Raw genomic sequence first — 13,957 nt, forward strand, 5'->3', positions numbered from 1 at the left:
AACACTTGACTCGCACATGGCCTGCTATGTTAATAAATCTGAAACTTCTCAACATGGGGCAAGATGATGTGCCTCACATCTGTCTACTTCAGCTTCTTTCTTCCCGTCTACTGTTCTTTCTCAGATGTGTCTAATAAAATACACCAAAGAGAGAAGTTTTCCTATCATGCTTGGCCCTCTTACACCACTCAAACAACAGATTTGTTAAGGTTTATCCTCTTTAAGACTGTCTATTTAGTCTAAAGGTTATATTTAGGTAGAATCTGACAACCAAGCATTTGCTTGGAATATAACCATTCAACTGCTTAGCAGGATTAGTGACAACCCAGTGATTTACAGAACAGGAAAGGATAAAGACTGCGTGTATTTGTTTACAATTCCTCAGGTGCAGGGGTTGAAGGTAATACCTGAAATACGCTGGATTGACTTGACACTGGCTTAAGCATAATTGCTCAAAGGATTTGTTAGTTGTTCAGTGGCATTACAGCCAAAAATGTTCATCACCTCATTTGAAGTCTTGAATCAGAGTCTATGTTAATGGTTTGTCTTTGCTGTATATGTCCTATAAGTTGACAGAGGGCCAACATGAGGGCAGCAGGAAGGCATGTAGGCATGCAGGAACAAAGGCTCTGTCTCTGTCTTCCACCTGTGCCCGAGGAATGTGAGTGCATCCTGCCCAGCTGTGACAAGACAGACTGCACAGCCAGGATGGACCTTAAGCCAGCTATGTGGACAGGTGGTGGAGGTAAAGACATGATGATAAAAAGTCGGACATGACTCATGACGATTGATGATTACTTCATGACATCCTACTAGGTAATGAAGTTATTTTGGCAGTTTTAACAGACAAAGCTGGAGCAAAATCAATATGAACTTCCGTGGAGAGATTAATGAAAGCACCGACTAGCGTTGAACGATATGCAAAAACATATTATGATTATTTTGGCAGATGTTGCGATTGCTGTATGAGCCACAATTTTAGTAGGAATGGTAATTTTTGCATTTCATTTCACAGAAAAAATTTTTAAATGATGTGATTTTTGCTGTACCATGTTCCCTTACATCTGTAGTATATGTATGATTTGTAGGTCAGGCATCTCTATAGCACCACTATGGATTTATATTACATTTAAAAAAAAAAGGTATGTTGTGACACATTTAACCTTTTATCAGAAAAATTGTAGCTTCCATGATTTGGATATTGCACTTGGCCTTATTGCGATTTGGGTAATATTTTGATTAATTGTGCAGCCCTAGCACCAACACAAACCAATATCCAGTGTGATTACCACAATTAGCTACCAACACATTTAGATAGATATTATTTGAAAACAAGAGAAATAAGCTCACATAACACAAATCTTAAATGTAATGTACAAAGAGGAAGTCTGACCTTCATTGTATCTCTGCCTGGACACACTTCCTGGTAATGCACTGGGCACACCCTCATACAGGCCTTCCCCCACAAAGTCTGTGTAGAAAAGCATAAAAGACATGACAGCCATCCAGCTGCAGAGCTGAGCCACACACAGCTGCCTCATCACTCGTGGGACATGGCAGTAGCTCCTGTAGATGGCCGGGGTCATGGACCAGCATGTTCTCAATAAGCACAGCAGGGGACCAGACTTCAGCAGCCTCAGCTGGCATTTGAGCAGGTAGCAGCATGAGCGCGGCACGCCACACCGACCGGCCTCCATTGGACCAGCCCCAGACTCCAGTAAAGATCCAGACCCTGCTATGCTACCGCTGCCAAACGAGGGTTCCTCAGACACCTTCATGGTGATGAGCACGCTGCAGATGAAGATGAGGATGAGGAGGGAGAAAAGGCACTCAGCCTGGCCTCCTAGGTAAACAGAGAGTAGGCCACGACTCCAGTCCAGCGCAGGTAGCAAATAACCCACACATCCTCCCAAGCTGACCATGAAGGAGAACATTGCGAAGGCTTGGCCACAGTCCTCCTCGTCCCGGTACAGGTCAGACAAAAGAGCCTCCAGTGGCGTGAAGCACACTTGTCCACAAAAGTCAAGAAGTCCCACGCCAAGGATAAGGAAGCCCACCTGTAGCAAAAGCATAACCATAACCATGATGGAAAACACAATCAGTTATCTTGTCTTTTGTGCTCTATTCAACAAAATGACAATCAAACAACAAACAGGTTTGCTACCTGCAGGGTGCGCCCACCCCAGGTAAGGCGGGCAGCCAGGACATCTGCGTGGGGAATGATGAAAAGTGCCAGAAGGACTCCCAAAGACAGCAGCCAGATGAAAGGCCGCCTTCTACCATAACTGCTGTTGCAGTGGTCACTGGCTGAGCCAATCAGAGGGATAAACAGCAGGCCAAGCACTGGACCAATACCTGTGAAAGGAAAAGTCAAACACATAGGAAGTCAAAAACAACAATATAAACCACAGAATCTGTAGAGGAGAAACACCAAAAATGGTGTACGTGGACAAAAGAAAAAAGAAATGTGAACAATACAATGTGCACAAAAATATAAATTAACAATCACTGAAACAGAAACAATAGAAAAAAAATATTTTCTTTATAAAACACGGTCAAATTTTTAGGTATGAAACCTTAAATCACACATTGCCCTTCCTTATTTTACTATCAGATGGTACCTAGACCAACAACACACATGTGTACTGTGTAACATCTCTGCTGAGATTTAGTGGCTTCCACTAGCTACTATGACTGGTTGGCTGGGGTCTTTCATCTCATCCTTTTACTAGTGCTGTCTGTTCATTCTTGTTGCTGTCCTACCAGGGGGCGTACAGCACGTGCCCCTCTGCATCATCACTGACTGCTAGTGATGATTCTTACAGATGGCCTGCTGCCTGCAGGTAACCCATCATCAGCTCACCCCCAACACATGGCCAGGTCTGGCTAATTGGAACACACCATGGCACAATGGTTGTTCGCATACAGACACACACACACACACACACACACACACACACACACACACACACACACACATTATCTAAAATGACCAGATCTTGGGGCTAGAGTTTGACATTTAAAGGCACCCTGTGGAGCTTCCATTACAGATAAGACACTCATTTTCATTCAGTGTTTCTCATTAAAACGCCCTCTGTGTAAGGCTGTATTGTGAATTCATGCCTGTTCTCATGCTTATGCTCATAAACACAAAATACAAACAATACAAGGACCTGCTCATCAAAACACTGCTCTATACCACCACTAGGGGTAAAAAAAAAAAAAAAATCAGTGAAGAAGCATGGCTAAAATACTTAAATCCATTTGTGTTCCTTCTACAGTTTGTCAAGAAACTGAAACAGAGAAAGTGAGACAACACTTGTGCCTAAACGGTACTCCAAAAACCTTCATGTAGGAAACAGACCAAAAAAGCAGGCAGGTAAGCTGGGACATAGATAAGCACAGACAGAGAGACAGGCAGGATATCTGAGAAAGCCAGACATGTCAGACAGGCAGTCATCCCTCCACCACATTTCTTCCTTCTGCAGCTGTGAAGGCCCATCATTACAATCCTCACCATCTACAGCTATAAGACTGACTGTCTCACACCAACACGCTCCCCAATCAGTGCTGCTCACTACGTGCAATACACTACATCATACACACACACACACACACACCAAAGCATGCTTTCTTATTGAAAGACACATACACAAATGAGTCTGCTGCTTAAAGCTAACCCACACATGGTCTTAACCCAATATAAAATGTGTCAAATTCCACAATGTGTTTTGTTACTTAAATAAAAACCTAAATATACTTTTTAAAAAACACGAGTAATGGACACATTGGTGCTAAAAAGCACCAACTATCTTCTCCTCTAACAGAGAGGAAACTAGAGAAAGAAAGTAACAACTGGAGGATGAAGTAGCCAACAAATGGCTGTTAGATAAAGTAGAAAGCAGCCATCTGAGAACCTGACACTGCTGCTCGGGGAAATTAGCTTTAAGCCTCCCAAGACACAATATCTATCTTCATTCAAATAACACTCAGGCACTCCATTATAATACAGCGAGATGAGAATTAGGTTGAGTGCCATTTCCAGATTGGCTTACAGTGCAGGCTGTTTGGGAGGAACTCTACAATGAAATCATTTTTCTTCATATCACCAGCAGCTGTTAGAGAGAAGCAAAAGCAGAAGTGTATATTGTTTAATCTTTATACTTGAATAGTCACTTCTGTCATCCACACCAAGCCTTTTGGTTCGGTGGAATTGTATCTGTTTAGTCACAAGACAATGTCTCAAAGAGGCGCCTTTAGTGAAGACCATGTGAATGCCATTTAGCCTGACAGGATGCAACTATTCACATCACTTACAAGTAAACTCAGTTACAGTGTGCAAATATATACCATATGGGTGATGCTAATTGTGTGTAAGTACACACATGCCACTCATTTGTGAGCACCAAGATGACCGTTTTCAAAAAAGAAACCTGTCTGTCTTAATGTTTTCATTACTTGGGGTTCCAAATAGTTTTGTTAAATTCTTACAATATATTATTAGACTGAAAGGTCAAGGGCAACTAGAACCACAAATATGAACAAAGAAGCTAAACTGAATTATACGTGAGCCAGACATAATGGTGCGGTCATCAGCAGCACATACTCCAGAGTGTGTTTGTAGTGTGTATATCTGCTGTTGCACACAATGAGCTACTTTTTCAAGGCTCTTCCCAGAATAACTGGGTATGATAGTGCATGATCAGCAAAACGTTTTGCATCCATATTTATGCACGATCTGTATGTTACAAGATGACACAAATTAATCACCACAAAGTCCTGCTTATATTGTGACTCTCACTGATTCACCTCTGATTCACTGTATGCCAATTTTTGAGGCTGTTTGTGGTGTGTTGAACTGCAATATATTGTTTTTTTCCCACACACACAAAATTTGAAACAGCTTATATTACAAAATGGCCCAAACTTCAGCCACAAAAAGACCATGTTGGATCACTGTATCAATGTCACACAGTCTCAAATTCACAAATGTCGTATTTATTGCAGGGTTAAGTTTTACTGTGTGGCATCACTGTTGCTGGAAGTGTGTCCACCAGCTGTATGTCCCCAACACGTGCTTCCTCAATTTTACTTTACACTATATTCAGAATGTAGTCATGTCTCTTTGGTGCAGCAGTCGTCTGAAAGACAGTGGCAGTTTTAAACTTTGAAGTCAAGCAACTGTGAGAGTGTGCAGGGAAAACTGTCTGTCACCTATCTGTTTTCACCTTTTTCCCCCCGAAGGACACAACAGAAGACACACAGTCTGGGTTTAAACACGTTACATAATAAATCTTTTAAACTATTGTTTTGCAGATGATTCACTGTTTACACTCCAGCTGAATTGTCCACATCTTAGAAATAGTTTCAGACAGCAAAAACAATGTTTGGTATTTTACAGCTGATTGTTTCCCTGTGCTTTTCAGTGGCACTAATGTGCATCTTAAGTGTAATGCCACAGGAACACAGGCTTACTGGCATGTACCTTTTTTACAAAAAGAATTTATTTTCCCCAGGTCTTCAATGCCGCTGAAGAGCTGCTGTAATGAAAACTTTCTTTTGAATTTCAACATTTGTTCATTCTAACACTGTTCCAGATTTTTCTGCCAGTTCGAGGCCAACACTCCTTTCACAATGGACATAATGCAAAACACTAAAGAATGCAACACACAATACTGTAGAAAACCAGAGGAAAGCTGTGATTGATGTGCTGTATCTTGTACTGTATATATTCATTGGTAAGACAGCGAGCTTAGAGCTGCCCACTTGTGATCAGATCAACGAAGATGCAGGTTAATGACAGGTCTGAACAAGGCCCAAGTGTCAGTGTGGGAGATCATGACTCTACCCCCCCCCCCAGGCAGTTTGCTCTCCTGCTGCCTTTCAATTAGTGCCTAATTACCACCTCAACAAAACAACAGGTGATTTGGCCACTGATTAGTGTAACTGCCTCAATTATGTCTTTATGACCTGAAAGAGAAAGAAGTCAGGAGCCCTGGAGCATCGTGTTGGCCTTGTGCAACATTCCACCACCACCACACACACTTGGCTACCGCTGGACATGGTCACATCATGCATTCCTTGGAGGGTACAGCCTATTCTGATTTATCATATTTTTGATGAATTTAATAGCAACTAATGAAATGATGTGCCATTTGTATTATGGCCTCAGTGTAGCCGCAGGAAACAAAAGCATTCAGACAGAGTAAAATAAAATATTATTTCTTTTCAGCCCCACGACAATACACAATGCAAGGTGAATATGTGGCATTCAAGGACTATAAAAATCTATAATTTGAAACACTCAGACGAGACACAGTGGTCAGTAAACAAGGCACAGAGGAGATAGTTGAATTCTAGCAGTTTCACATTCTATTATCCTTGAGAGTTTGTGCAAGTATGTGCGTATGTGAACATGGCCACCTTTGCCTGTCAAGTTTAATGAATACCCTGTCAGAAAGGGACAGAGAGAGAGAAATGATGAGAGAACATGCATATGTGTGAAAGAGAATGAGGTAGAAGCAAAACATGCACTTGCATACACACACACACACACACACACACACACACACACACACTATGAGGAAGCAAAGAGGCCTGGTAACCTGATCCCCCTATTTCAGTCTTCACCCAGCCCTTACCTAGCACCATGGTCATGTAGCGCTCCTCCACTCCAGCCTCCAGCAGCAGTGGGGGCACGTATGTGATCCCAGCTGCCACACAGATCTCCAGGCCACAGGTCAGGGAGTTCAGCAGGACGAGACGCCACTGAGACCTCCATCCAGGCATATTTACGGGGGCTGGCTCGCCTTTCCTCCCTTCTGGGATGGCCACTACTGGGGGCAGGGGAGGGGGGAGGGAGCCGGGCAGGGGCAATGAGGGGAGCGTGGGGAGGCAGATGGTGCCCCAGTGGGACAAGAGGGCTGTCGGGGAGGGACAGCAGCGAAGACACGTGGATGTCTCAGATGACCTGGAAGATTCATCCTCTTCTCAGCATTCTGGATCTGAAGAGGGGAAGAGCAGAGGAGAACAGTGATAAAAAGAAAAGAAAGATTTTACAACTTTATTTGTAGCCTCTGCATGGCAGTATGCAGTATGTCTTACAGTATATAATTTTCTGCTGTTTCAGACAAGGCATGCCTCATTAGACAGGCCATCCCCAGGTTACTACACCTGGCTGTCAGTGGCCAAGGTCGCATGGGGAATATCAGCTTTCTCACAACAGCATCTAATCTCTGTCTATTCCAACGCAATATCCAGAAACATGGAAATGGCAGTGACAGTCACATAGATATGATATTGATGTATTTTCAGATCTCCTCACCAATAGCTTCAGGACAGCAGGAATAACAACAGGCAGACAGAGGAGATGAGTCAGCTGGAGCGACGTGGCAAACACACCAAACCATTTGCCAAGAGAATTCTTTTTCCCTCTGCTGCTATGCTTGCCTTTTTTACATTTCATAATGCTCATGCTAGAGGTTTGAAAAATCTAACTTTGAAAAAGGAATGTAATTTCCCATCTCTCTCCCTTTCACCGAGGATAATAACTCTAGTATTAGGAGGATCTAAAATCCAGCCTTCCCTTGGCTGACCCTGTCATTATCTGTATTATTAAGCTGATTGCAATTTTAGTCACACTTGTGAGTCCTTCCAGAAATTTTCAGCAAGTTACTGCCATTGTTGAGCTGAGTGCACGTGACAGTCTTTAGCACCTGAAAAGGCAGGAATGTGCCAGAAACAGGAAAAGTGAAAGAGCTGCAAGTCAATCAAGTCACACAAAACAACAAGGTGAACCACAACAACTATCACCTTGATATTTTCTGCACACTATCCTACCACGCCTTGAAGGATAACTTTTCCAGCGACAATACCTGACATTCTCCATTACTGGCCTTATTGTAAAGATGGCATGTGTTCATTCTGTTCTGTTCACTCTAGCTGTGCATGTTTAGTGTGATAATAGGAAATCCAGAGTGAATCTGACTGATTTTCACCAGAAGGAAATGAAAAAAGGAAAAGCACAAGATGAGTCAGAGTTTATCTATGAGAGTTCTCTGGAGCTTCTGTCTCAAGGGTCAAATATTTGGCGTGACTATAGACAATAAATAACCATATATGACAAACTGATCGAAAGGAATTTCAGCTGTGAAGAAACAATGGAGGAGGCAGATTAATGGAGCGACATGTCCAGTTAATAGCTCAGAATAAGTGTGAATTCATTTACAGATCTCTCTGCTTCTTATCAAGTACAAAAAAACCCACAAAAAATATTATTATTATCATCATCATTCCCGAATGAAGTGTGTTCTTTTAAAGCAGAGGGAAAGAGCAAGAACAGTCAGAACAGCCGCAGACACATAAACAACAAGGTGCTATATTTGCATTTTGTGTGACATTTCTCTGCCAATGCTGCCCATCTGTTCTCTCCCAGAAAACAAAATGGATGTCACCATCTCCAACACGACTTCGCTAATCACAGAAATGTACTCAGCTCAATGAGAGATCTGATCAGATTCGTACCGTCTTCAAAAATTGTTAGTAGCTTGTGAGGCGGAAAAAAAAAAAATCTCTTTCACAACATGTACTGAACAAGCTGATGCAGAGACAAAAACAGGTAGTAGTAATAATAATAATAATAGTAATGATCTTACTCAACACCTTTCATACAAGAAATGCAGCTCAGAGTGCTTCACATGAAAATAGACATCAAATGAACATAAAAACAGGAATAAAATGCCATAATTTATGTAAACATTAGCTGGAAAATAAAACCAGCTGAAAAGAAATAATAATAATAATGATAATATTTTAAAATGGTATCGAAAAAAGTATCATTAAGAATCTGTATCAAAGTCAAGGTATCAGTATCACTACCAGAACTGAACATTTTTTAACGAGGTTGTTTTCTCAAGAAACCAGAGTGGCTTGAGGGTTACAACGAGTAGTGTCCGTCACCAACTCAGAAGTTTCTTATCTTTGAACATCACCACTTGCACAAATCACTGTCAGACTCAGAGTGTCCATATAAACCCTCTTGTGCCTTTCACATCATTATAATTTAAGATGTTAACTGAATGATGCCATCAGAGTTCCTACAGCATTCATACATTCCCAGCTCAGTCATTACGAGCCTTTTGAAATACAGGCTCTTTGAGAATCTGAAGGACAAAGCAACAGTGTTAGCAGGCTGGACCTAGCAGGGGCCTGGGTCACTGAGAGAGAGGACCATTTCACACCCGTCAGATCTCATTCCCACCCAGCCTGGGCACACTGAAAGACACCCATCAGGGGACCAGCCTTTGCCCCTAAGGCCTGTCTGGCCACTACAACCCCCTACCCACGTATTCTGTGTATATATGTACATTCTCCCTCTCTCCCTCTCTCCTCTGCATTTCTTCCTTATCCTCCCTCAACCCCTGAGGTCAGCTTCATCTCTGACCTGCATTCTAAGAAGGACTCTTTTGACATATCTGCCCACGACTGGTTATGCCTTTATAGTTCTACTGAATTTCATTTTTGAATGCTTTCTATTGCTGCCCCAGCTGACTCTATGTCAGACTTTCTCACTGGAAACTGAGGGGCCCAGAGTGGCAAGAATAGAGAAATCTGATTTGTCTACCCAAGCAGTCGTGGCTTGTCTGGACGCCTGCCCAAATGCAAGTCAGATTCCAGGGTTTTGTAAATTGAATGGTTGCTTAAGTCTTGACCCGAGTGGTTGTGGCATGTCAGAGTTAGGACGGTAGACGAGGGTAGAGGATGGAAGGACTGAAAGACAGTGGCAGGGATCAAGGGAAACAGTGAAAGTAGTGCAGAAAAGCATTTATCAGTCCATTTATCCACCTCAAAGCCACATATAAAAATAACATCTATTTGTTTGTTTTAAATATGGGATTCTTTAGCCAACGCAATGTTTGTGGCACTGTCACAAAACAGAATCGAGGACAGAAGAGAGAAATACAGTCAGCCAACCCACACAGTCATTCCACTGCTTGCTTAATGACACCTCTGACTCTGCAATGTATTCCAGTCATGCCCTTCATCGTCTTCCCATAGCCTTGGAGACACAAACACACGCACACACTGTTAGACAAACAACTCTCCTTGTCACCTTACGTGTTTAAACATTACAATCTGAGCCAAGCTGGTAAGGGGGGAGGGGGGGCTGGGGGTCTGCTTTTGTCAGCTCTCCCACTGCTCCATTACCAATCCCTATTCAGCTGCAGGCCCCCCCAAAAAAAATCGCTCCTAATGACTGAGCGGTATTCTCACAATACAAAACAGGCTTTGTATACATTGTGCCAGGGAGTAATGCGATATAGTGAGGTATCAAGTCCATTTCCAAGTCTTTTATTAACACACAGGGTTCATATAGATGGTAGGATACAGAAAGTGTGTGTGTGTGTGTGTGTGTGTGTGTGTGTGTGTGTGTGTGTGTGTGTGTGTGTGTGTGTGTGTGTGGGGTTGGGTGGACTGGGGCGTGGGGTCTCCCGACAGACAGCAGGGTTTGGAAGAGAAGAGGGGAAGGAATTGCTCTAAGATGACATCAGAGCCACAACCACAGTGGAGGCTGTGGCTGCAGAAACCTCAGCAGGAGGGTCTGGCTGTGTGTCTGGCTCAAGCTGAATGGCTGCAGCACTGTGGCCTTCCTCCCTTTGAGTTCCTTCACATTAATGGACCTGACCGTCTGCATGGAGTGACAACAGGACCAGCCTTTATGCTGACTGCTTCCCTGGCTCACTTCCTGCAAACCCTTCTCTACGGCTGTCCTTCTCTGTTCTCCGAATAACACAAATAAGTTGAGATGGGGCAACTCTTAATGAACAGTGCACTGCTTGCAATGCCACTATAATATCACTATTTCTGCATTTCTCAAAAGTGCCAACTTGGCATTGTCGTGGGAGTCCTGGGAAGAGGGACATCACTGAATGGTGTCATGCTCAGGGGGACCCAGGCAGTTCCCTTCTAGATGATGTCCTCCTCACATACTCAGAGGTTTCATTCCAGGATTTCTACCTGATGTCAGAACTGACAAACAACTGAACAATTTAATGAGCAAATCTTTGCGCTGATTCAGACGGTGTTGTACATAGGGCTGTCACAGGATCAGATTTTCTCCACAATTATCGTTGGCATAAGGATTTGTGATAACAATATCGCAATATCGATAGAAAATGAGTGTTGGGAGGTAGAGAGTCTGTAACCATAACTGTACAAAAGCATACAAAAAGGACAATTACACTTAATGGATAGTGAAATGACCCGATTAACTGATAAACAGAAGATCCACAAGGCCTAACATTTAGCATTACATATTATCATGTGTATTGTAAAGACAATATCAATATTTCATTCTATATCGAAGTTTTCGTCAATACGGGTATATCGTCCTGCATGAGATTAATTGACACACTATTACCATCTCTTTCAGTCCCTCTCCTAAAATTTCATTGTCTCAGATTTTAAGTCGTGCTCTGACGGAAAGTGAAGCAAATGTTCGCCTTGTTTCTGTTGCACAAATTTGATTACTGGACCACAAACTGTATATTAGCTGTATATCAGCTGTATGTTAGCTAGCAGCAGATGCACAGACTGCATGTTTGGGAGTGTGTCTGTTATGTTCAACTCAGCGGTGATTAAACTTTTCCTTTCATCTGTACATTTACGAAACAGGTTCATAAAGCAAGATACACAAAAATGTATCAATTTGCACGACTAAGTGAATATGGGTTGCATTTTCAAAATTTACTTTGCACTCTGAGCACACAGTTTCACTTGAAATGACACATGAGCTCTTTTCAATTCTTAAGTCTTAACTGCTACCAACACGTTCAGTGCTTTAATTGACAGTTCAGCTCCATTAACCCCCATACAACACTTCACATGCAAACAATTATTATTTTAAAGTCGTTTAACCTGTTAACCATTTCTCCCGTGTTCACCTCTACCAGATGTTCCACATTGTTACATGACCTGACATGACGAGATGCGCGCACCATCAGACTTCTGGCACCATTTTTCCAAACACACACAGTTTCCCTCCGTTACTGAAAACTGGATAATAACGTGGAACTTCTTTGACCTACTTCAACAAAAAGTTTAGAGTTTGGATATGTGTTCTGCTTCTGCTCACTTGAAAGGTCGCCTTAAACCATGCTGACCCTACCCCCCAGCCTGTAATCTTAAGCCCACATCCGTCACTGTGACCTTTGACCCTGCCTTTCACCGCAAATCATGTGACCAACCTAACATTTCAAAGACAGCGCCAGCAGTGGGACGACAGTCTGCTGCAAATCTTCTACTCCTGTACTGTGCTGCCTTGTTAAATGAAAAGTCAACCTGTTGCCAGTTATTTTAAAGTGGTGCCTCTGTGAGTAGATATGATGGAGGGACATACATCTTATATTGGAGCAGGAAAGACGACCTTGTCTTATTTCTGGAGGGTCTAATGACTTTGCGGTGCCAAAATGTGAAGTGCTCTTTTTATCTGTGCACCTAATTAGGACGATGACTCAGAGGAAGTCCCTTAAGTTTAAAAGACCAAAAAGATGACAAGGAACTAATAGTTCATGGCTTCTGAGAAAGCAATGCCATCAGTGTTTTCAAAAATTATTTCAGTAAGAGGATCTAAGCTCTGGTTCTATGTCAAATCCATTATCAAAGCACTCAGAGTCATCATTAATTTATTCACAGGACAGGAATACCCCAACACTGTTTTCAACAGCATCTCTACACCAGTGGATTCCAGACCCCAAGTGAGTGGAAAAGGGTATTAATGCTTATCTGAGGGGGGCAACTGAGAAGCCACACAGCTAGACCAACACACAAAATGAGGCAAATGCAGGCGGGTTGTGTTGCCCTGGTGTGGCATTACGGTTTGTAGATGTGTGTGTGTGTGTCAGAGGGTGAACTGGGGGAGGCCCGCACCTCTGTCCACAATGAAGCCAGCTACAGCTCAGGGAGGTGACCGTTATCATTCTGGCTCATGCAAATAGCACAACAATAGAGTGCAGCAGAGTTCAGCCATGTAGCCTCTTGTGAGTCAATGTGGCTGATAACATGCCTCCCCAGACTGTGGCTTTCCAATCACTGAAAACCTATTGTGTCAAGGTGAAAGGACTAATGAGACGGAATGCAAACGCTAATGAGTTTTCATTCAGCCATGATCAGGTGTGTTTACATTTCGTTAATAGCACAGTCAAATTTTAATTAGGTTTAATCAGCAACCAGTTAACTGCTGTGAGATGGTATTTATGATCAACACTATGTTGTAACATGCAAGCAAGACATTTTATTTAGAAGATGCAGGGAAAACAATAATCACATTTTATGATTAATTTTTCTCTCAGACAGCTGTTTCATTTCATTCTGTCCTGACAGCCAATTTCTGTTACCTTGTTGAAATAAACTCAAAACAAGTCAGAGGCTGTTGCTCAGTTACTGTCAGCAGATGTTAATGCCTTTATCTTATTGAAAACATGAAATTTGAATTTAAGTCAAATTATTAATTCAGCCATGTAATAACACTTAATGTAGCATGCATTGCGGTGTTAAATACGCTTATGTTTCAATCGAGATCTAACAAGTTTACATCCTTTAAATGCACACACAATGCAGTTTCATTAAAGAAATATTCTTGTAAAAATTATAAATGGTCACATCAGAACATCTTAGTCAAGACTTTAGCTTCAATTAAGCTTTAAAAAAAAAAAAACATACAACTTATCTTTCAATACCATTAGTCCAAACCATACAGAGGTAGTTTTATTTCATACAGTAAGCTACAATGAAGTCTGAATGACAGCATCTACAAAACCCAAATGTTAATACATGAATTAAAGTGTGTGTTTTTGCTATTACAAAATAAATAATTTAATCCTATTTATTTTATCCTGCACATTAACTGTTTGCACCTCTGGCCTTTCACAGACAGAGGTAAGATACAGTGTGATACTAG

General features: G+C 42.1%; 1 protein-coding gene and 1 long non-coding RNA gene across 2 annotated transcripts in view; one reads left to right on the plus strand and one right to left on the minus strand.

The window, feature by feature from the left end:
- Positions 1–13,957, minus strand: part of LOC111666094 (solute carrier family 45 member 3) — a 31,380-nt gene that overhangs the window by 5,403 nt on the left and 12,020 nt on the right. Inside the window, exons 2-4 of the mRNA XM_023421321.2 lie at positions 6,642–7,004; positions 2,165–2,355; positions 1,394–2,057 (exon numbers count right to left, since the gene is read on the minus strand). Coding sequence (XP_023277089.1) covers positions 1,394–2,057; positions 2,165–2,355; positions 6,642–6,789 — 1,003 coding nt within the window. The 5' untranslated portion in view covers positions 6,790–7,004. The remainder of the gene's footprint in view (positions 1–1,393; positions 2,058–2,164; positions 2,356–6,641; positions 7,005–13,957) is intronic.
- On the plus strand, positions 2,351–5,570 carry LOC147818255 (uncharacterized). Its single transcript, XR_015438153.1, has 2 exons — positions 2,351–2,843; positions 5,517–5,570. It is a non-coding gene; the product is annotated as an uncharacterized LOC147818255 (long non-coding RNA).

Source organism: Seriola lalandi, unplaced genomic scaffold (assembly GCF_002814215.2).
Source record: "Seriola lalandi dorsalis isolate HSWRI2012SDOR001 ecotype SW California unplaced genomic scaffold, Sedor1 jcf7180002054671, whole genome shotgun sequence".
Taxonomy (NCBI): domain Eukaryota; kingdom Metazoa; phylum Chordata; class Actinopteri; order Carangiformes; family Carangidae; genus Seriola; species Seriola lalandi.